This window comes from Indicator indicator, chromosome 13 (assembly GCF_027791375.1).
Source record: "Indicator indicator isolate 239-I01 chromosome 13, UM_Iind_1.1, whole genome shotgun sequence".
NCBI lineage: Eukaryota > Metazoa > Chordata > Aves > Piciformes > Indicatoridae > Indicator > Indicator indicator.
This window is the reverse complement of record NC_072022.1, coordinates 1,607,583-1,632,163: the sequence shown is the minus strand read 5'-3', so window position 1 is coordinate 1,632,163 and position 24,581 is coordinate 1,607,583. Positions and strand designations below refer to the sequence as shown.

The 24,581-nt window shown below is 40.4% G+C and overlaps 1 protein-coding gene across 1 annotated transcript in view; it reads left to right on the top strand.

The window, feature by feature from the left end:
- Window positions 1-22,336, top strand: part of SPSB4 (splA/ryanodine receptor domain and SOCS box containing 4) — a 64,462-nt gene extending 42,126 nt beyond the window's left edge. Inside the window, exon 2 of the mRNA XM_054386143.1 lies at window positions 22,165-22,336. Within this exon, the coding sequence (XP_054242118.1) occupies window positions 22,165-22,292 (128 nt within the window). The 3' untranslated portion in view covers window positions 22,293-22,336. The remainder of the gene's footprint in view (window positions 1-22,164) is intronic.
- Window positions 22,337-24,581: the final 2,245 nt, after the last annotated feature.

The window sequence follows — 24,581 nt, the reverse complement described above, 5'->3', positions numbered from 1 at the left end:
GCTGGTGTATAACTGCCCAGCTTTGGCTTGCTACAACAGAAGCATAGTCAGTAAAACTAATGACTTTGTGCTGTGTAGTGAGACTCTTTCTGTTTTATTACTAAGGATTTTTTTCTACCTGCATCACTGTTGCCTTCCCTTCCGCTACTGTATTTCCTTTGCCTCCATTATTAAATCATCTCTCTAGTTGAGATGTATTTGCAGACATTGCTGCATGCAGAAAGACCACGTAACATCAGGAGTGCACACAGGTTTTCATCAAGAGCACTGTAAAGGGAAGAACTGGCATTAAGAATGCTGTGCAGCCTCAACTACCCCTACCTGTGTGGTGCTGGGGGTCTGTGCAAACAGAAAAGCCCTGCAGAAAGCAGATATAACCAGCTGAAATGAGATGGCTCTTTTAGATTCCTTAATTCATTGCTTTTCATGCTGGAAACAGTTATGCTTATTCCAGACTCCTTTAATGTTGAGCTTCAGAAATACTTATTATCCATTTTTCTCTTGGAAGCTGATAATCAGCCAAGCATTTGGTATTTGTCTAAATATACATACATGCATATATAGAGATGTGTATTTCAATTACAGTTACCCAAATCAGTTTCTAAATGTAGTATTGCACTCAGTCACTTTGTAATGTTCATCATTATCATGCTAAAAGCATGTAAATGGCCAGACATTATAGTACCAGCTGATTTAATAGTTCATAGCTGGTTTATTCCTGGATACCTGGCTCACTGTATTAAGCATTGCCATAGACAAAATGAGAGAGAGAGGCCACATATTATTTTATAGCACTGGAGAAAGACATTTGGTGATGGTAGAAGTGGTAATTGAGGCTGTCAAAACTGTGTATTACTTGCTGTGCCTAACTTAATGGTTATCTTCTTCTAGAAGAAAAGTGGCATTGTTAGATAAGATGATAAATCCACATGCCACTTGCTGTATTTATCTGATTTAGATTTTTGCAGGTTCTAACAATTGTTTAATTGTGGTGCATAAATTACTTATATTTCTTGTTCCTCTCCCTGACAGTGTTCCACTGAATTCAGTGGAATTAGTCTTCACTAATTACTGCCATCCCCAGTAGAGCTGCTGCTCTTTTACATCAATAATCATTCACAACTTGCTAGATGCCTGCAGCTACAAATTGGTCATTTAAGCAACCCTGGGAAGTGTTTTGTAATTTATTTTTCACATTATTCAGCCCATCTGGTAATGGAAAAAGCTAATAGTTATAAGCATATTATCAACGTGAAATCAAGCCATTTCTGAGGCACTGTAATTACCAGTTACTTCAGTCACTGAGTTGACTCTGAGCATGCACACGTGGGCTGCTCTGTGCGTGTAGAGGACCAGGGCTTTTCCCTCTTTCTTTCTTGCCCTGCATGAAAGACTTTTAGAAGGACAAAAAGCCACCTAATAGTGGCTTTCACACACATTTTGTAGCTGCAGCCTCCCATACTGCTGGTGGTGCTCCATGGTGGGGTTTGGCCATGGTCTGTACTCCCTAGAGCAGGCAGGGGCTGCCAGATGAGCTGGTGCTTGTGTTGGAGGGGCTGTGTTACGTGATGGGCCGTCTCCTAGCACAGCACTCCTGCAGAAAGTAAATGGCAGTTTGAGAGCTGATCTGAAGACAGAGCTCTGAGCAACCTGATCTAGTTGCTGATGTCCCTGCTCACTAAAGGGATGTTGAACTTTAAAGGTCACTTCCAACCTAAATCCTTCTGTGTTTCTGTGAATATGTACAAAATGTAAACCAAAGGTGTGAAGCCACAGCTTGATTTAACCAACCAGGCAATTTTAGTAGTACTTGAAAGGTTCCCAAGGAAAAACAGTTCATACCTTGAGACCTGCCTTCCTTCACATGGCCTTTGTCTCTGGATCCAGGTTAGTGGCAAGCTTTGATTTGGGACATGGTCACTTTTGAATGAGCTTAAGAACCAGGGAAGGGGTCATGGAGCCAATTTCAGGAGCAGGAGTCTTGGATCTGCTGAGAAGAGGAGCCATCTCTCTCTGTTCTGCCCTGGTCGTAGCTCTCTTACCTATACTGTGAACCAATACGGCATGGAACAGGTTTGAGAGGCACATTTTGCATTGGTCCATGGTAATAGTGGGTGCATTTTACAGCAGGAGTAAATTTAAAAGAAAATTAATTAATTTAAATGTGTGTTTTGTTATATTCTACCATTCAGTGATGTTTTCAAGAACAAGTTAAATGGAGTTTAAACAGAAATTTGTGGCAGGGTAACTTTTCTGTAGTTCAGATAATGTTTCTTTTTTAGATTGTAGCTGTATATTTGGTGTTCTATTTTCTGGTGCATGCTTGAATAACAAAAGAGCATAGAAAAGAAAACTTTTTGCGTATTAACCAATCAAATCAAAGGTGGTGCTGAGAGATGTGGTATAGTGATGGACTTGGCAATGTTGCGTTGACAGTTGGACTCAGATTATATTGAAGGTCTTTTCCATCCTGAATGATTCTGTGTTAGAGCTTGACCCTTTGCTACTCTAATGCTTGTTATAAAGGAATGAAGCTTAGACTGCTCTAAGATAAAGCTCAATCAGTTAATGAAATAGTCTATATTGCATTATTTATAGTAGCAATTCAATGAGCCATGGTGTGTTTTGGTTTGTCTTTTTTTAATGGCATCTCTTCATCTGCCAGAAGACATAATTGTTCTGGGCCAAACAGTTCTAGTGTCTTTTCCCCCCCTATCCTGACCTTTCCTATTCTACAAGTATCCAATGATGAAACTCCCATTCTCTGATTCCACAGATTATTGCACAGCTTGTTTCTGGTGCTCCTTTTAGACCCCTTTTGTATCCAAAGTTGTGTGATTTCCTAAGCAATTGCTCTTCCTGCTGAGAGCTGTGACACTTGATTTCTTTTTTTTTTTTTTTTTTTAATCTGTCTCATCATCTCCTGATCACTGATTCCATTTTAACAAGTACTGTGGTGAGTTCTGTAATCTCTCCTTTTGAACTAAATTTAGTCAATCTTAAATCAGTCTTAAATGTTGAATTACAGATGTTAGAACATTAGAAGTGTACTAATGTAATCCATTCATACACCATATACTACAGTTTAATGGTTGTGCCCTAGGAAATTGGATTAGGGATTTCATTTTATACCAAATCTGAGAAATTGAAAGCTGTTTTTTCTTCTGGTTACAAACTCAAAGGAGCCAGGAGTATGGCTGAGCTTTGCCTTTGACTCACACTCCATAATTCACTGCTGAAAGACACTTTCAGTGTCCATCCCCTGACATGTTTTGCTACTCATTTTCAGAACAAGCCACCTGTTATCCTCTCAGTATGTATCATAGCCACTTTTACTCAAATACGCTGAAGGATGCTGAAGCAAGAGATTTTTTTTTTTCAGACACTTAAGCCTGACTAAGTGGAATGAGTGATGTCTAGCTTTGCTTCTCAACACCGAATGGTTTAGTAACGGAATTAGGCTGGGCATATCCAAACCAGAGCATTCTGCTGCCATTTCTGCCTGCATGAACAGCCACTATGATTCTTTCTAGCTTGTCATGATAAACCAGTCTAAGACGACAGTATTAATAATACTAAAAGTTAATTTGACAGGCATTTCTGCTGCTAAGTTAGCACTAAAACAGTTTTGCCAGCAGTTCTTGCTAGAAGCTCTTGGTGGTAGTCAGTGACCTCAGGATCTCTGGGATTCTTTGCAGGAACTGATAGCACTTGGGAGGGTCCTTTTCTTTTAATCTGCTTCAGAAGAATGCTCCAAAAGCAATCTTTTTTTTTTTTTTTTTAATATGTGTGTGTATTTATATAGATAGATATAGACAGATAGAGATACAAAATTTTCATTTTTAAGTTTGGTGGCTGTGCTTCAAAGGTAAGGATGCTAACAGAGCAATAAAGTGCTGTTGGTACATAATTTAGACCCTGGTTGCCACTAGCTTCATCTTTTAGTTTTTCTGAGCAGTGCTTGAGTGTGAGCAAAGCTGAAGGCTTATTGTAGGTTACACTTTCAGTAAGTCACGTGGTGGTTTGTAGTTGCTGTTCCTGGGTTTCCTTCGCCTCTCTGCAGCAGGACACGCAAGCAGGGCAAGTACGTCACTGGAGCAGGGGAACAGGATGATCCCAGGGTTCATACCTCAGGATGTTCCCAAAGCCCTTCCTCCCTCTCTGTAGAATGAGGTGAGGCAACAGTGTCCTCACTGTGAACATTTCCCTTTGGACTGGAGTAGTTTTCCTGGTGCATGTGTTAGGTGAAAGATCTGCTAAACTCATTGTGTGGTTCCATGAGGGTGTTTGTTTCTGGACAAGAGTCAGGACCTATTTCATGTTAGTTTGAGTTCATTGTGATAATGTGCCCTTCCATTCACATGGGGATTTCTCAGCTCTTCAGGCCTGTATAATGCTCATACAATATTTTGAAGTGTTGTCTTCTAATTTTTGCTACATCTTAGCGTTCCAAACATGAACCATGGCAAGACAAACATTGCACCTGGCTCAGCCTCTTGAGCTGGATCTTTGCTGCTTCAGCAGTTGAAACAGAGGGCATAGACAGAAGCCTACATCTAAATGTTGTCTTACAAAACACTTTTAAGTCAGAGCAAAGAGCTGTAGCACTCCTCTAAATTACAATGCAGAAGGTCCTTCAGGGCCGCGTCAGGCCTAAGTGCACAACATGACTATGTCAGTTCAGAGATGGCTTGATGGAGCTGTGCAGTGTGTGTGCAGTACAGCTAATACAAGTGCTTTGGCTAACACTGTGGTGGAAATGTGTTGGAGCTAGGAATAAGTTCTCTGTGACTGCCACGTTTTCAGCTGTGTGTTGGTATGCTATTCACAAAGCTTCTAGATTCCCCAAAAACACTGTGGGTTTTTTTTTTTACAGTGTTGGAAAAGGTGTTGTGTTCTCTAGCTAACCAACCCTGACAAGTGCATTCACCCTAGATACCCACAACCTTAAAGATAACTTCTTTCTGAGATGTTGTTTTTGTTAGTTAGATGTATAAAGTTGGTGACACTGTGTTACGTTCTCCCTACAGATATGAGCAATAACTTCTCAGTGCTATTTCATTGTACATCTAATATCCAGCCTTAGATACCTGAAAATTTGCTGAAGTACCACTAACCGCTGGCCCCGAGTGAATGTGGTGCGCTCTGTCCCATGCCTTTCAAGTTATTTTCCTAATTTCTGTCATCACTTACCAGAAACTAAAATGCCCCTCAGATGTCTAAATCGTCCTTTAGTGTTAAAGATAGCCAGTCTATCAGTTGATGCCAGGTGGAAGCATTTCCCAGTACTTCTGTTTGCTTGGTCTCCAGTTGTTTAGGAACTTAGCTCCCAGACTGACGTCATGTAAGAATGCTCAACTTCTGCAGAAACTTCCGTTGGTGATGCACAGTCTCAGTTGTACTTAAGCTATTCCTTACTTTCTACACCATGTTTTTATAAATACTTTGAAAGCGTTTTAATGTATTATTCTTAACCTGCAGTGACCTTCTTGGAGCAAAAGATTTGATTATGTAATTGTTAACAAAGGAATCATAGAATGGTTGAGGTTAGAAGGGAACTTTAATGGTCATCTGGTCCAACTCCTCTGCAGTGGGCAGAGACATCTGCAGCTAGATCAGGTTGCTCAGAGCCTCCTTTTACACCCTGGTCTGGAATGTTTCCAGGGATGGGGCTTCTATCAGGTCTCTGGGCAACCTGGGCCAGTATCTCAGCATCTTCAGTGTAAGTAATGTCTTCCTGCTGTCTAGTCTGATTCTGCCCTCTTTGAGTTTAAAACCATCACCCCTTGTCCTGTTGCAGCAGGCCCTGATAAAAAGTCTGTTCCCACCTTTCCAACAGGCCCCTTTGAGTACTGAAAGGTCACAGCAAGGTCTCTCTGGAGTCTTTTTTTCTCCAGACTGGACAACCTCAATACTCGCAGGAGGTGCTGGAGGATGTATGCGTAGGAGAAGCTCTTGTGGGTGATAAAGAGCTCATGTACTAGAGCTCTGATGTTCTGAAAGGTACTGCCTGGTGTCTGAACACAGGTCAGATGTTCTTATAGTCAGACTGAAAAGTTATTTTGCTGTTATTTGACAAGTTATTTTGGAGCTAATTGAACTGATCTTTTCACATCATTTTGGTGCATTCCCCAAGTCTTTGTTGTCAACTCTTGTGATATTTGTTGTGGTTCAGATATAACAGATTTCCATAATAAGAGCTATTTTAACTTCCTGTTACTACAGCCGTTAATCTGTGTAACATATAATTAATACAGAAAAAGCAATATATATCTTGCTTCTGCATATAGACCACACTATTTTATTTTAAAGAGTCTACTGAAACTTGATGGTTTACCACTTAGGAACATAAATTAAACATTCAGAGTCCATGGTATTTCCCCAGAGTGATTTATAATACAGCAAGAAATGAAAAGCTTAAGAAAAGGGAGGAGGGTTTGGATGGGAACACTTAAAATTTCTTGGCAGATGCTCACTGCTGGGGAAGCTTAGATTTTTTTCACTTTCCTTCTGGGAATGAGAGATTTGAAGGAGGAAGTAGCTGATGTGGGTTCCTGAGAGTGCTTTCTCAAGGCAGGCTTAGAGAGCAGCCTCATTTACATAACAGACAACATCCCTGTGAAGAATGTAGCCTGTGCTCTTAACCTGCTAGGGCTAGCTGGTCCTTTTGGGAACAGAGCCACGGCTTTGCCAATGGCAACTGGTGCCATGGCCCAACTGGAACTCAAAGGAAATTTTTTTTTGTGAACAACCCATGTTTGAATGGACTAAGGTAAATCATCCATCAAAAGGAAAGATGCACATAAAATTAATTGAGCTTTTCATATTTGAAAGCAAGATTTCAGTCCTACTGTGACTACTGAGCACAGGAGAGGAATAGATTTTGGAGCAGGCAGAATTTTGTGACCTTTTCTATTGCTAGTAATTACTCAGTCTGTACAGATTATCCCAAGCATGAATCTGATGAAATGAGAAGTATTATGCACAAGTGGCTTCTAAAAAATGTGATGCATCTAACAACCAAGTTGATGAGATGCTTCTAATTGGAATGTTTTCCCATCATCCTGGACTGTTATAATCGCAGTGTGCTGAGCCCTGATCCATACTGGAAATCTGAACACATGGTCTGCTCTAGCCTCAGTGTGACTTATCTTCTGTGAGATCTTCAAGCAATGGTACAAGTTGCTCTATGGAGTTAACTACTGGGCTTGAGCAAAAGTTAATTGTTCAGAGCTACATGGGAACAGAAGTTTTGAAAATTTTTCATCTGATTTTGGTATTTTAAAGAGAAGAATGTCCTGGAAGGTCAGTTTTAATTGACACTATCTAACAAGGAAAAGGCAGTGATGAATAATACATAGTCCTGCTTTTGTCTTCAGAAAGTATATCAATACCAACAGCTTGTATGTAAACACAGCCCTTTTTTTTACTAAGATGGAAGTTTTTTACTAAGCTTGGAGACAAATGCATATTTCAATTGAAAAATTCAAGTATTTACTATTAAAAAAATGTAGTTCATATCATGGAATGCATGACATCAACTTACGAATATGTCATTAATAGCAGAGATGATATAAAGTATAGGTTTGTATTGAAAACAGTGCACTAAATAGTCACACACAGAAAGGAAAGAAGCCTTTATTTTTCTTTCCCTTTGTTCATTGACGTTTTTCCACTGATCTTCATGCAGTGCTTGCCACTCCTGAGTTGATTTTGTCTTTGTCAATTAGTAATGTTTTCCTCAATCTCCTGATCTCCCAGTCTCCCCAGGCAGGGCATCAGCAGGAGAGAGCATGCCCTGCCTTCTGCCCTGCCTCCTGCCCTGCCTGAGGTCCTGGGAATCACAGTTATTTAGGTTGGAAACAAACTTTAAGACCATCAAGTCCAACTGTAACCAATCGCTGCTAGGTCACCACTAAACCACGTCCCTCAGCACCCATCTACACAGCTTTTAAATCCTGCCCAGGATGGGGATGACGAGGGGAATCGCAGTGGAACAAGCAGCCGACTCAATGTGAGTGATAAAGCAAGTTCAAAACTTTATCGTTACAACCACAACTTTTATAACCAAACAACAACACGTGCCTACCTGTCCTCATCCAATTGGTCACAGCTCAAAAGGTCACGCTCGCACACTCCTTCCACCTGCAGCTTCCACAACAGCCACACCTCCTCCCATACCCGGGTTCAGTTCTGCCCAAGTTGCCCATCTTAACTTCAAGGACAAGCTGCCCTTGCAAACTTGCTAACATTCAACTCAGGCCCTGACTTAGGCTAAGGGCCTAACTTATGCTAAAGATTATACCATGGCTACCTGGTCACGACCATCTTCAAAGCCTGGGTTGTACAATGCCTCTACTGATCCATGTCCCCTCTCCTTAAGCCATTCTTCAACATGGGGACTCTGCCATTTCGCTGGGCAGCCTATTCCTGGGCTTTACTACCCTTTTGGGGAAGAAATCAATCCTAATATCCAACATAAACCTCCTTTGGCACAATTTGAGGCTATTTCCTCTTGTCCTATTGCTTGTTGCTTGGGTGGAGACCAACACCCAGCTCACTACAATGTCTGCAGGGGAAACCGAAACCAGGCGCTGCAGGTGATGGAGGGCTCCAGATCTCTGCTATATCTCTAGCATTGTGAATGTTCTGACAGAGTAGCACACACAAGACCTGTGCTGTTGAATTCCCGAGGAAGTGCTCTAGGGGGTCATTGCCCCTCTCTCCTTGTCTCTTGAGCTGTGAGGTGCTTGGAAGGATAAACTGAGTCACCTTCTCATTGCTGCAGTGCCCTGGATCTTTGTGTCTGTGCTTTCTGTTTCTCAACTCTGAAGGGAACAATTTTTCTTCATTTATTAATCCTACATTTCAAATATTTTTAATTCCTAATTTTTGAAAGGACAAGAAGGAAATGCAAGACAAGTGTTAGCACTTTGGGAAATTTGGGTCAGGTTACTGTAATCTCTTTGAGTTTTCCTGCCCCTGGTGCTTGACTACAAGCTGCTTTAGGGTTGCGGTTTTGATTCTGTGTATGGCTGAATACAATTTGAACCAAGCACAAGGTCTTGATTTTTCCTCTTGGGCCCAGGACTGAAAGCATAACCTAAGTAAGCAACTAACTAATGTGATGGGATTAGAGGATGGGTTAGATTGAATGCTCCCTAGGAAGTCTGCTCTAAGTTCCCACCACTACAAAGAATGATTTTGGAAAGCTGTGTGCAGCTTTTTACCCTGTCATTGTTTATGTGATTAACTTAAAGAAATACCCAAGACTTCAAAATGGCATGGGCATATATGGGTCATGCCTGAGGGGTCAGAGTCTAAAAAATCCATTTCATTTTACAGGCAGATTGACATCAGAAATGACTTAGCAACAGAAAAAATGAAGTATCTATGGATGGGGGACCCCATTTAACAGTATTTACCCTGGCAAAATTCTCTTTGGCTTTTCTGACAACTCTGGTGAAGTGAAAAAAGGCTGAGTGGACAGGGAGCAAAAGGAGTTTGTTGGGAAGCATTCTTTGTGCTGTGTGTAGTTCTGAATGTGCTTTCAATATTTTGAGGGGAGGTGTACTTGGGATTTTAAGGACTGAGGTAAAGAATTTGGTTTAATAATTTAGCATTTCATTTGTTGCACTAACGTCACATACATTTTGAGTTTAAAAAGTCAAAAGATACTGTGCCTGATATTTGCAGACCCATAGATAAAAAGGCTTTTCATTTTTAAAGCCTATTTCACTGAGTTACACTCTTTGCTTTGAGAGCAGATGATGGCTGATACGAGGAGAGAGTAAGACAAGCTACTACCCAAATCTCTTCAGGAATCTGAAAACACATAGACATTGTTCTTAGGTTTTTAGTACATATTCTATTTCTTTTGTTCTAGTTTTTGTTTCAAATCAGCTGTATTAATGGGTTGATAGAATTCCCATTCCTGCAGAAATTAAGTATGCAAGTACATTAGAGAGGTGAGTGAATTGTTCAGCTTTGCTTTGTTGTTCCCAGATGCAGTTTTGTAATTACGAGTCTTAAAGATTTACTCTGGGATCTGAAAATCTAGTTAAATCTTTAACTGCTTTTCTGTGGGCCAAGTGATGCTTTCCTTCACACCTATGCAACTGCATAAGCCAGCTGACAGCTGAGGCAGAGAGAGCTGGAAAAGGCTATTTATAGACCAAGCATGTTTGATAACGAATCAGTAAGAAGCAATAAACCCAGGTCTGTGGTGGCTTATAGTTCCTTCCAGAGCACAGCCGCACCGCTTGGTGGTTCAGCTGCCTTTGGTTTTCTTCTCGTCTTGCTTGACAACAATGACATCCTGTGCAGATGGTGGCCATAAAACAGGAGTAGATAACACAAAGCACAAGGACAGCAGGACCAACTGTGAAGCTGGGAGGTGTGTGGGGAGGAGAGGGCTGTGGTAAAAGACCTGAGTCACTTCTTGCTGTTATATGCTTTGTGTGAGAATTCATTGGAATAGCAAGGGAGGGGGAAGAATCATCATGATAGTTAGAGAAGTCTAAAGAAAAATGTGTTAGCTGGATCTGATGAGCTGGAGGAGGACAGGGGTGAAGGAAGCCGTGAGTTCCAGCTGCAGTTCTCCAGAAAATACTAAGTGTGGTAAGGAGTAGAATGATGTCTGGATAGAGAATGGCAGCAGGTTCCACTGCCCTTTAGCCATTCTTGCTGGAGAAGACGGTTCAGAGTAGGTTCCTGCTGTCCCTATGTGCAGTAGAACCAAGTGCAGGAAAACTTTGCCCAGCAATGCTGCCCTGGAGGTGAAGAAGTTCATTGTGAGTAAAACTTGTTAGACATCAGAGTCTAGTAATCCCATGTAAAATTCCAGGATTTTTTTCATTTAAGTTTTAATATTTGTTATCATATTGGATCCTTACCATGCACCCATGAGCAGGAAAAGCTGCTTTAGTGATAAACCACTCTCCTTAGCCTACCTACTCTGCACCTTTTCCTTCATCTTTGATGTTGGTACTTCAGGGGCTTGGGGCGTAGTAACATAACATATACAACAGGTGTCAGAATGCATGATACAGAAATAGTTTCCACAGACACTATTTCTTACAAAGTAGCCAGACCATTAGTAAGACAATGTGCCTGGAGTGCCAGTTGTAGGCAGTGCCACAGCAGTGTGAAATTCCAGAGTTTTGCCAAGGTTGAAAGATAGTAACAGAGGCTTGTGATGAGAAGAGCTGAGCAATGGTGAGCAACCCTCTGTGCTCTACCTGTGACACTGGAGAGCACTTGTGTTCAAAATCACTGTGTTAGAAATGTCTTAAGAAATTTGCATCTGTTGTGTTGGCTTACTAGGAGTGATGACGAATCCTAAATTCAGTATGAAAGTAATTCAGATCATCTGCAGAACCCATTTTCTGCTGGTAAAGAGTGTGGTACTTAAAACACAAAAATCACTTTCAAGAAGCTGAAAATATAAACAGTACTAAACCAATGGGATCAAACTCACTATATTGGGCCTAACTGTAACTTCATAGCTCCAGATTTATTCCACTGTAATTCTCTTAATATCAAAACTGGAGTAATAAAGGGATGAGTCAGGTCTGTTGTGTGCACATCTACCTTAGAGATCATTAGCTTGTAAACAACTGCAGTAGAATTTCAGTAATACACTGCTGCGATTTTTTTGCTTGGTTTGAGAAAATGCATATGTTGGAGCTTCTGGGTAATTCAGATTGGAGCAGTTGAGGAATGTCATGTAACAACAATATGAAGAATGTAGTCAAATATTTATTGGCTTAAACAGATCAGCAGAATTTGTATTAATTTTAAGTAGGAGAGTCATCAGTTCTGTTGTCCTGTCAATGTGGTGCAGAAGATTCTTTGAATCAATAATTGCTAACTAGAGTAAGTTAACTTTATTATGTAGTGTAATACTAAACCTCCATATGGGAAACTCTTAACAATAGGTTGCAACTGAGAATAGGGATTGTAAGCAATGGAAGTCGTGAATGAGTCATTTTAGTATGGTAGTGGTTAGAAGTCCTTGTGAGACTCCAGTGTGCTGGGCACAGAACAGGCCATACTTCATCGTGCCTCTCAAGGGGTATGTTGCACAAAGTGCACACAGGTAGATAAAATAGGATTAAGGGAGAAGGGCAGATGGGGCAGTCAAACAACCTGTTACCCACCTGTTTCAATTCATATTCATCTCTTTCTTTCCTTAACACAAAATAGAAATGTGCTCAAGAACAGATAATTAGTTTTGAATTTTAGAATATTTTAATCAGTACAATTAAGTTTCCTCCCAAGAAATCTCACTGTGTGCTGTAAAACTATTAAGTCAGAAATATCCCAATGAATTGAGGGATAGGAAAAAAAATCACCTAAAATCTTTCTGATTCTCACCTTGAATAATAAAGTCCTGTTCAAGGTTGCTATAGGTGTGAATCTCTGTGTGGGTATTTTGTGTGCTCATTTGAGAAACACATTTCATGAAGAGATACAATACATGGAATTCTTTCAGTATATATCTTTCATCATGTTGCATACTGTTTGCCTGATGTGAGCTCCTGTTGCAAGAGTTGTCTGCAGTGGCTCATTCTTGAAACCTGAACTTCATTTCAACTTTCTCTGTTAATGCTTCGCTTGTAAATCTATCCATAACCCCTCAGCAACATTGTTTTGAACTCCAATGCAGCTACTCAGTGAAATCATCATCCAAGCTTTAATCTTCTCTCACCTTGATATATTTTAAATCCCCCCTTTATGGACTGGCACCCAAGCTGAGTTTAATGGTGATAAATATGTTTCTAAGAGTAAAAGTTATGAAGTGTACATTACAGATTAATTTAAGCCAAAGCCTCATTCCCAACATGTTACACTTGGTGAAGTTTGAGCTGGGAGGAGCTGAGGAGCCAGGGGTTGTAGCTGAGGCTCATTGCTAACATCATGTGCTTGATTTTATTTGTTGTTTTTAAAGAGCTTATATTTATATTAGGTGTCTTCCCTACTACAGCCCATTTAGATCATCACTGGAGTAACTGTCTCACTTTACCTTCATACTGCATTCCAGAGCAAAGCAAAAAGTTGTTTAATGGCAGTGTTTGAGGGGGGAGGAGAAGAACAAACAAATCAAGGCCAGAAAGCAAATCTTTGCAGTTCATTCTTTCTATTTGCATTCTCCCCATGCACACAGGGAATGAAATCATACATGTGCTTCCTCTTTCAGAAGGGAAATGGACAACGTTCTTACTCATGCTCTCTGGCAGCATGCAAATCCTTCAAGTTGTAGCAAAATCAGCTTATTACAGGGTTTTGCTCCTTGGAAGAGAGACACTTATTTACTGGTCAGATTCATTAGTAGCTGGCTCTACTTTGTACTGCTGAATTCTGTAGAGCAGTACAATTGGGTAGTTGGTAGACTGAAGAATTAGTGTGGTAAAATGGTTTCAAGAATGAATGATGCCTGTGATTATTTTGTTGTTGTTATTGGAAATTACATTATTATTTTACATATATACATTTAAATGAGCTATTGTAATTCAGAAAATGAAGGTTCTCAGGAAAGTTTCCATGGTGAAGTTGTCATAGATTTGGCCTGGACCAGACTTTGTGTTCCTCCTGTTGTACATACTGAATGGGCTTGATGTGGAGCCCTTTTTATGTGGCTTGTAAACCCACCTAGAGGGCAGCAACTTTAGAGCACCTAGAGCCTCTCAAAAGAGGGTTTCTACAAATATATGTCTATATGACTCCATCCATACAGCCTTCCTTCAGATGCACACAGGCACATTACTTTTCTGGGAATAACACTTTTAGAACCAATATGATTCAGAAAAGTCTTCAGGCATACACTTAAGTCTAATAAATTGAAATCTTGAAGAATAAATGTTAAGCCTGTGTTGAATTTGTTGAAGTACATGCTTTGATGGTCCTGAGTCAAGACCAGTTAAATCTTGTGTTTTCTACATGGGAGATGGCGAACACTGCAATGCCAAAAAGAAATTGCAAAGAGATACATACTTGTGCTCAAATGAGAGGTTCTTTATGAAACCCCTAGCAAGAGACCACTGGCTTTTGGGATTGGTTTTGGTTTGTTTTCATCTTGTTCTGCTTTTCAACTCTTTTCCTCTCAAGCACAGCTGGAGAGCATTAACTGAAAACAAATGATGCTGCAGAATATCTGCTTGTTCGTTGCTGCTTTTTCATCTTGGTTCTGCTAAATGATGTCCGATTGGAGTGTTAAACTCATCTTAACTGCATTTAACACTTAAAAGCTAAAGGTATCTGTAAAACAATCCCCTCCTTGCTGAGGAAGGGGAGGAGGGAAGTTTACTCCTGATTTCTGTTCAAGCTCTGTTCAAGCTTTCTTGACTTCCTTCCTCCCTTTAATTTCAAGCACCAAATTTTTGTGGGATGTGGGTCAACTCAGATACAGGGCCGTGTTTGTGTTATTTTTGTATTTTTACATCCCCACCCTGCTTGCTGAAAGCAGGGTACTGGTGTGGTAGATCAGAAAGCTTTATTTGTCCTAGCAGACAACTGCTGGAGACAGCAGCTTTGTCTGATAACAAGAAATTTCACCATCTGCCACCCGTTTATGCTTTTGAAGAAGTGAGTGTGATAGCTTCCAGCTGTAGAGGACCAAGCTGCAATCGTGGGAGGGCGATGGAGGGACTGAAGGAGGGTGTACATGGGCTCTGCTTGCTGTAATAGCATCAGCTGCTCTGAGGGGGCTGCTCAGATTTTTGCACACACCATGCTTGTGAAGCTAGCACATCTTTGGTACTGGTCTGCCAGAGGAGATCTTGGGTAGATAATCATAGAATCGTTACACAATTTTAGTTGGAAAATATCTTTAAGATAATGGAGTCCAACCATTATATAACTCTACCAAGTCTGGTGTTAAACAATGTCCTTCAGCACCACATCTATGCACTTTTAAACACCTCCAGGGATGGGAATTCAACCACTTCCCTGGAGAGCCTATTCAAATGTTTGAGAACCCTTTCAGTGAATAAGATTCTTTTAATATCCAATTTTAACTTCCCTTTGTGCAACCTGAGGCCATTTCCTCTAGTCTTGTCCCTTACTAGGGAAAAGAAATCAACACCCAACTTGCTCCAGTCTCCCTTCAGGTAATTGTAGAGAGCAAGAAGGTCTCCCCTCAGCTTCCTTTTCTCCAGGAACAGAGAGAGTTACAGACAAACAAGGGAGTTTGAGACTAACAGTGATGCTCTTTGAAAAACTCCAGTGTTGACTTTTGATTTGCAGAGTTCTTCAGGGGTGATTCCTCCAGATCACCTGGGCTGTAAATAAAAGGCAACGCTGGAAGTTGCTTCATTTGTGTGGTTTGCTGGGTTAGGCTGCAGAGCTTAAAGATATCTGTGGGGAAAAATAGATCAGTGACTTCTTTTATCCTGTTATCCTTTGACTGGATTTTCATTGCTGTTAGGTGATTTATTACCCTTTTCTATGGCTGGTCATAGCCTGTGTTCTTTAATAGATTATTTGCAATTTCCTTTCTCTAGATTGTGCCATTTAGGTAACATGAGTCAAATTTTCCATCAGTTGCATTAGGGAAGCCATAAATATGTCATGGGATTTATTTATGTACCATATCATGTGGGGGAAAGAATGTGGCCTGTACTGCATAGAATTAAAACAATAATTAAGCTTTGGCAGAAAGTTTTGAAGGAAAACTCCCAGCTTATATGTATTTGTATGTTCATTGTATGTGGAAATTAAATGGTAGTTACAGATTTCCCTATACTTTAAATCACCCTAGTGGAAACACTTAGACCATCTTTCCCCTTATCAGGTGTTTTAGGACTTGAAGGAAAGGGGGAAATTCAAGAAAAAGGTTTTAAAGAAAGCATGCTGCAGTCTGGAGTGTGGTGGGCAGTCAGGGCCCTGGTGGGGGACAGAGGATTGTCACTCAGTACAGGTAGGTGTCAGGTACCAGAGCTGTGCTGAGCCCTGGAGAGAGCTTTCTCTTCCCACTTGGTTTATGGGAGGCCCACCAGAACAGAGACAGCCTAAGAATGTCTTCTCTTGTTAGTGTGATCCCCAGAGGTCCCTTCCAGTACCTACCATTCTGTGATTTCCCTGATTTCCAACACCTCTCTGTGCACTGTGTATTTACTTTTTTAATAGGCAACTTTCTTTTCAGTTCTTGAGGTCATGCTGCTTCACCTCACTCCTCTGTTTGGTGATGGGCATCCTGGGGCAAGAAAGGTTGTGCCACCGTGGCCTCAGTAATGAGATGGCTTTTCCCTCGGGCACTGTTTTAAGTACAGCAAGGTTAGGACTGGGAAGATGTCATCCATTTATTTAATGGTGTGTGATCGTATCTCTGTCTCATAGCACTGTATTCTGACTTTAAAGCTGCCCTGCAGAAATTGGAAAAAATAACAGGAATCACTGACTAGAAGTGCTTTTTACTAAGGACAAAAATATCAACCAATACGATGATTTGGTGTCTTTGACCCATAAAACAATAATTTAAAAAAATAATTTTTGATGGCAGTGTTTCTTGCAAAAACTTCTTTGTTTTTCAGCCAGCTTTAATTTTGCTTTGTGGTTTGTTTTAGTTTGTTTACCACAGACAACTGATTTTCTAAAACGAGATAAAAATATATTGTTAACAGATTAATGAAAGTCATGAACTTTATGTGCTGCTAGAGCTTTATAAATTTCTTTTAAAAATGAGTATTATCATTAGGTGAATAACTGTTCTGTGCTAAAAGCTGATCTTTTGTGTGTCTTATGTAACGTTTCAGTTAATAATATTTAGTGTTATTGGCTGCTAAATGACTTTAGTATCTCAACTGTAAAATCCTGTTTACAAAGATGAGGCTATCCTGTTGGGGTGCCAGATTGTTAAATAAGGACAGGTTGCCAAAACTAAATGAACTTTTCAGCTGGTAATGATGTGCAAATTGCTATTGCAGAGGCATATTTATTGGAGAAATGCTCAGGAGCAAGTAGTTGTTTTTAGCTGTTTTTAGTTACAGATGTTTCTTTGCTTTTTGTCCTTAAACACTCAGTGATGCCATTAGGACAAATATATCTGCTTGTATCAACACAGCTGTTATGGATTATTAATAGCTAGATAGCTACTTAAATAGCTATTTTTATTTAATTAATAGCTATTTGAGCTATTTTTAAGCTATTAGCTGTTATGTGAAATAGCTGTTTAAGCTATTTTGAAGTCTGCTTGGTGAGAGCAGCTGTGCATGAGAAGAGTGACTGTTGCTGTGCCTTGTCCCCAGCTCCCAGGGGTTCAGGTGTGGATGTGCATAGAATTATGGAATCATTAAAGTTGGAGAAGACCTCCAAGATCATCAAGTCCAACTGTTAACCTAGCACTGCTGAGTCCACTAACGCAGGTCCCTCGACACCACAACTACTCACTTCTTAAGTATTTCCAGGGACAGTGACTCCACCACTTCCCTAGGCAGCATGTTCCAGGGCTTGCCAAGCTTCTCAGTGAAATAATCGTTCCTAATATCCAACCTAAACTTCCCGTGGTGCAACTTGAGGCTGTTTCCTCTCATCCTGTCTCTTGTTACTTGGGAGAAGAGACCAACCCCCAGTTGGCTACAACCACCTTTCAGGTAGTTGCAGAGAGTGAGGTCTCCCCTGAGCCACCATTTCTTCAGACTCGACAACCCCAGTTTGCTCAGCTGCTCCTCATAAGACTTGTGCTTTAGACCCTTCACTAGCTTCAATACCCTTCTTTGGGCACACTCCACCAGCACCTTGATGTCCTTGTACTGAAAAGCCCAAACCTGAACCCAGCACTCCAGGGTGCAGCATCACCAGTGCTGAGTGCGGGGGAACAATAACTTCCCTACTCCTGCTGGCCACGTTATTCCTGATACAGGCCAGGATGTGCTCGGCCTTCACGGTCACCTGAGCACACTGCTGGCTCATGGTTAGCTGGTTAGCACCCCCAGGTCCATTTCCACTGGGCAACTTTCCAACTGCTGTGCCCCAAGCCTGGAGCATTCCTGGGATTGTTGTGACCCAAGTGCAGGATAGGGCACTTGGCCGTGCATGTAATTACAGTGCAGGGAAAGGAAGGTTTGTTATGGAGTACCCTGTGTTGGAGCCAGTGGTGGGCATCTTGCAGATACACTTCTGAGGAGCAGTTGAAATGGAAAGCCTGGTTCTAAACTGTTTTGTTTTCTGACGAGCCTTTTTGTAAACTCATACAGTATTGGGAGGCACTGGAATTAAACTCTGACACACAAACTCAGCAGTATTATTTTTTCACAGTGGTATTTGGTATTGAAAAATGGTTTTCTGTAATGTGATAGTCACGAAGAGCTACCTTTGGTGAAGAGGTTTCATGGTAAACTCTAAATGAGAAGAAGATTCCTTGCAGCACGTTCAGGAAGGTGGCAGGAGCTGCTCGAGGCTCAGTTCATGTGTCACCCAGCTAGCTGTAGCTTCACTCTTCTCTCTGAGCTCTGCTGTAGCCTGAGAGGAAGCACTAGATTTCATGTGCAAAATTTGCTCCCTTGCCCAGGATTGTCTCACTGTGAATTTCTTAGCCTAGCTGGGAATTTAACACAAAGAGCCATTCTTGTGAATCATGTTTTCTTTAGAGTTTTGCATTCCAGCTCAGCAATTCATTCCTCCTTTGCTAATGGCAAGGACATTTCTGGAGTTCACGTAACCTCAGCAAAACAGCCAGTTCCTGTTCTTCTGGGGAGCTCAAACGTTCCAGTTCCCTGGCATTGTGGCTTAGTCTAAAAATCCAGCACATAAAATGCGTATGAGGAATATTAGGTAGTGACATGTTCTGACAATCAGTTTGTATCTCTGAAGTTGAAAGTTTTTCAAAGGTAGATATTTAATGTTGTGAAAGAAAGACTTTTATTAGCTGAACTTGCAGCTAACCATGTAGCTTCAGAATATTCATCTTCCCATCTCTGGTATTATTAGAATATTCTCTTCTCAACATTATTTGTATCATCTCAAATGAAAATAGTGTTTTGGAAATGCTGTTTTGAACATTTGGCTTTGTTGTTGAGTGTTCTGAATACAGCAAGTCTGTGTGTGTTTTAGGCAGGGTGTGTGGCAATCTTTTATGTACTCAGGGTGGCTTTTTCTTTCTGAAAAGTGTGAGTTTTATTTCTGACTTAATTTTTCTGAAAACCTGAATCACTTTTGATATTTGCATGTGTCTGAAAGAGACAGTTCAGGTGTTACAGCAGATGATGACCAACCTCTTTGCAGTGGTCCATGTCCTCACCAGCATGCTGTGCTTAACATCATCCCAGTTCCCTCTCCCTGAGCTCCAGTGCAGGAAATGCCTCACAACCGGTGAATCATTGGAGCTGCAGAGGGGGCACGGCAGAGCCTGGGCTTGGCACCCAGCACCAACACCAGATACTGGCACCTGATGAAAGCAAAAGCATCTCTGAAATTACCACATACTTATGTCTAGTTTGCAGGGTAGTGGTGCTGGGGTATGCCCTTGCTCTGCCAGTTCCCAGGGCAGGAGACCTGCAATATGGCATGCAGTAGTGCTCACCCAGCCCAGGGCCATTTAGGCTGGACATTAGAAATGGTTTCTGCTCTGAAGGGTTGTCAAGGCCCGGAACAGGCTGCCCAGGGAAGTGGCAGGGTCTCCATTCCAGGAGGGATTCAAAAGATGTTTAGATATGATGCTGATGTCCATGGTTTAGTGGTGACCTAGCAGTGCTGGATTAATAGTTGGACATGATGATCTTCAAGATCTTTTTTCAACCAAAACGATTCTATGATTTTCACCTTCAGGGCAGGGTGTTGCTGAGGGATGCACCTAGATGCCAGAGTTGAGAATCACTCCATGTTGCCATCAAGCACAAGTTCAAAAGTCTGCACAATCTTCTTAGGAGCTTTCTTCCATCTCTTCCCCACAGTCATTAGAATGCCCCCCCTGGAACTCTGCTCAATTTTCAGAAGAACTGGTGCTGCTTAAAATTCAAGCTTTTTTCCAATTGGTAAAAATGTGGGGTGCAATGTATGGGAGAAGGAATTGAGGTATGCGTTAAGGTACATACCAACTTTTTAATGGTGCTTCTAGTGGCTTAGGTTGCTTAAAAATTGTCAGTCTTTAAGTTTAAACAGTTTTATGTTTATCCCATAAACTCTTATTTTTTAATCGAATTTAACATTTGATCAATTATAACTATTCACAGTTGCCAGAAGTTGTCACTTAAAATGCTGTTACAATTTTCCCCCAAGTTTTCACAATCAGCACCCCAGAAAACGTAAATGTATTTAATGAGAACAGTTTTATCCTACAATATTTTGTTGTAGGATTGAATTGCTTTTGGGTAGAAAGAATAAAATAAGTATAGTTATTTTCAAGTTGCAAAACCACATTCACTATGTAATTTAGCAGCTGTTGCAAATACTTGGGAGCATTTTCTTTAGCATTTGAAAATTCCCTGTGGAAGTGAGACAAGAGATGTTCATTTAGCATGAAAATTATTTTAACCTTTTCTTAAATTGTGTTTTGAAGTTCAGGATTAACTCTGTGTCTGGCTGCACAGATGGCTACATTTTATGTATTCCTTTGTCTAGGGAAAAAAAAGAGAGACCACATGGTTAGTTAATGGCTTTAAACACTCTTACTCTTCTTTTACATCATCTTAATGGGGCCTCAGAGATTCTGGGAAGATGCTCAGAAAATTGTTGTTTATGGTGTAAGCTGTGTTGTATTTTGTGTGCTGGAATTCATGAGCTATTTTTGCTCCTACTTGTTAATCCTGGTTAATGAATTTTACAGCTTCATCCCTTAAGATGCATAAATCTGGTATGTAAAATAAAACCCTGAATCACTGAGGTATAGAAAATGTTACCTTATTAATGGAATGTGAGGGCTCTGATGCTTTTAATCTTTTAATAGCGAAAATTATAGATGAAGTGGATTTTTAAGGAAAAGTCACTGAAGTGGTTAAAAAAAGCACTTTAGTTAAAAAAGCTTTTTAATTTTTTGGTGTACAAGAGAATGCTTTCTAAGATTTTTTTTTTCCCCTATACACCTTTGGGAAACACCAGAGTGAATTGTGGATTTTACAAATCAAATGTGATGCTGGGATCAACAGTCAAAACCCATTAAGAGACAGTGGTGTGTCACTAGAGCAGATAATGATCACATGCAAAACTAATCCTTAAACTGGATATTTTGTGCTTTGTAATGTTGGTTGCTGGTTTGGTAGATTACCATGGTTTGTGTAGATGTGCATGTGGCACATAAATGAACTCTTGATAAAAACAGAGTTCTGTACAGTGTTGAGCACTTCTAAGTCGTCTCTCAAGTTTATGAAAGGTTATCACTATAATATAGGCACATGACTTTTTTTTCCTCTCTATTTTGAGGAGAAAAGGTTTGAGATGCTGCAGATCACAGTGTTTCAATCTTCAATATTAAGTGCTATCATCTAGGCATTTCTTCCAACAGATATTTAACTTCTATTAAATTAAACTTTGAGCATCTACAAATGGTGTCTCTATATTTTGGTGGTGTTTGGGTATGCATCTCATAAGAACACACCTCCTGCCTTCTAGTCAGCTGAATCCTCCCTCCCTAATTTATTCATGGAGGAAAAGGTTACATTTCCTCTAGACATTTTAAGGGTGTTTTGTTTTGGCTTTTGCCTGCAGTGAAATTCCTAGAAAGAAAGGCTGAGAGAGCGTTGCAGGATAAGAAGTGCTTGCTGAGAAATTTGGTTACCCTTAAGTACCATTTCCGGTTCCTAAGACACAGAAGGAACCTGCTATGTAAATGTCAGAAGTTGCCAGCATAGTTCACATTAACAAGACGTGACAAATGTTGTGTTATAAACAGTCAAAGATCTTCGTTGTGTTAGAAGTCCCTACAGTTTGATTCTGAAGAGTGCTTTTGGTTTAGGATTTTGAGCCTTACAGATAAGGATGTTCAGTCTGAAACTTTGCAGTCCTTTTTGGGGGGTGAAATATGTAGAATTCGGCCTTTTCCTCTATTGATTATCTTAATTGCCTGATGATTGTCAGGTTCCTCCCTCCCCCCGCCCCGAACCGTTACTGCCTTTGTGACTGTTTAATACAATACAGAATCCAAGCTAATAAATAAAATGTTGCGTGTGAATGAAGATGCTGAAAAAATAACTTTTTTCTTTTTTTCTTTTTTCTTTTTTGATTCTTCTCCAGCGGAACCCCTGCCTTTAATGGACTTGTGCCGAAGATCAATTCGTTTTGCTCTTGGCAGAGACCGCCTGCATGACATAGAAATTCTACCTTTGCCTCTGTCTCTGAAAAATTATTTACAGTACCAATAAGACGTCTAGAACTCTGGCCTCACATCGGACTACATCAATGCAAATGGCAGAAAATTGTTTACATCGAAATAGAAATCTTCACAATGGACACTTAAGTGTTATTTAATTTTTAATATATTTTTTTTTTCTGAACCAGTGAAAGCAGATCACTGTCTGGGGGGACTACTAAAGAATGTGAAAACGTTGACTGAATTGTGATTCATGTACTATCTGTTGCCTGTTGTGTTTACAGTCCTGAAAGCCATTATTCTCCTCTCCTACATTGGTTTATCTTTGTTGCCTCTGGCAGATACCAATAGGTAATCTGACCTACAGGATCCAGTGTCATGCAGGATACACCATTCTTCAATAATGTGATTTATTTTGTTTTCTTTCTCTCTCCTGCACCTCAGTCCAACAGATAAATTAGCAAGGGAAAAATCTTGACAGTAACTCTGGAAAAAGTTATTCAACATCATCAGGCCTATAATAGCTAAAAGTGCTAAGATTTTAAAAAGCAGATTGTTAGTTAGAAGAACGTACAATTTAAAAATACAAGAGGAAAAGCTTGCTGTATGGGTCAGAAAATGTCATTTTTCAGATATGGTAACAGTAAGATGCAGTCTGTCGTTTTCAAGACCAAATCTAGTCCCACCAAAGTTCTGCGGTTTATAACAAAGCCTTCACCATCCCAAGAATTTAGGACATTTGTATTTTAGAAAGCTTGTCACTTTTTTATTTGAACAAATTTATAATTTTTATGTGGTATGAACTCTTAAGTACTTGATTTTCTTTTTAATGTATGTGTGATTATGTTTATTTATCTGTTTAGAGTCTGTGGAGTTCTCAGCTGTTTCCTATCTTGGGGTGACTGATTTTGTTGTGTGTTGTTTTTTCTCAACTCCACCTGAAATGTATTAATTTTCCAGGCTCATCCCATTTAAGATGCTGCTTTCTATTTGCATTTCGTACATGTTTCAAGTTATATGCCTGATCAGTTATCTAGTTTTTAAACTGGAACTTGTTGTTATGGCAGAATGTCAAATGTTTAGACTGAGCTGCCTTCAGCATATTTTAATGTGAATTTACTGATGAATGAGGAGAAAATTTCTAATAAAATCTACTGTCCAAAATGAAACTCCTGTCTCCCTTGACAAAGTGTTAAAGAACGTAGCACTGCATACGCAGTTGAAGTTCAGTTCCTCCTGTGGCTTTGCAAATGTTTCTGTTCAGTACTTCCATGGAATTGCTGCTTTGGGTTTGGTGAGAAACATAGCAGGCAGTTTCATGCCCTGCTACTCATTTATGCCACTCACTTGGTATTGCTCTGCTCCTGCTCATAACACAGTTCTGGCCAGATTCCTCTAAACAAAGCTTCAGTTTTGTGCAAAGTTGCACTTTGAGACTCTGCTTTTGAGGTAGGTCTGTCTGCTGTGCAGTGATGATACAGGCAGAACCAGTGACCCACAGATGGTTGCTCTTCTCTTGGTCACACCAAGAAAAAAGTTGCAGTTATGGTTGGAAAAGAGAAAAATGAGATAAACAAGATACAACAATGTGAGCAAGTGTGGAAGCAACAAGGGCAGCAATGTTGTGATGCTGTAGATGGTTGATGCATCCCTTCATGTTGGATTAGGCCCCTGTTTTCAAGGGTTAAAGTCTTTGATACAGTTTTATTGGTCCACAGAAGTCTTGTAAAGAGGATGAAACGTGGAGAATATTGACAATAGTTTAGTGTTACTCCTAACCATTCCTTTGCAAATAGATTCTCTTCCAAGAGAGCTTATAGGGAACCCAGAGAGGCAATCTATATTGCTAAGAATGAATCAAGCAAGTAGGAAGAGTACCTCCTCACAAAATATACTGAAAACAGGCTCCTCTCAGTTGGGTAATTTGTTCCTCACACTGTTTCATTCTTTAACCAATGCATTTAAAACCTCCCAGTCTCTCTATCCTGAATGCAGGAATATACCTATCCAGAAGGCCACTCTAGGGCATATATAACAGAGAGGATGATTGCTTATGACAAAGCTGTACTACCTGGATATTTGCAGTGAGATCTCTCTCACATCTGCGTTTTTTACTGCCAGCCACTTTTGGCTTTCATGACATGAAGAAACACAGACAATGGATGTGATGGTTTTCATCTTTCATGTCCCTGTGAAGGAGGAAAAGTAGTATAGCTTTTCTAGGCACGGGCTGGTAAACAAAGGCTAGTAGAAACTTTTAAAAGCAAAACGTAGTATTTAAAGGGCACATGCCTGGGAGCTGCTGTGGCAGTTTAGGCTGGGTGCCCCCTGCCACTGCTGC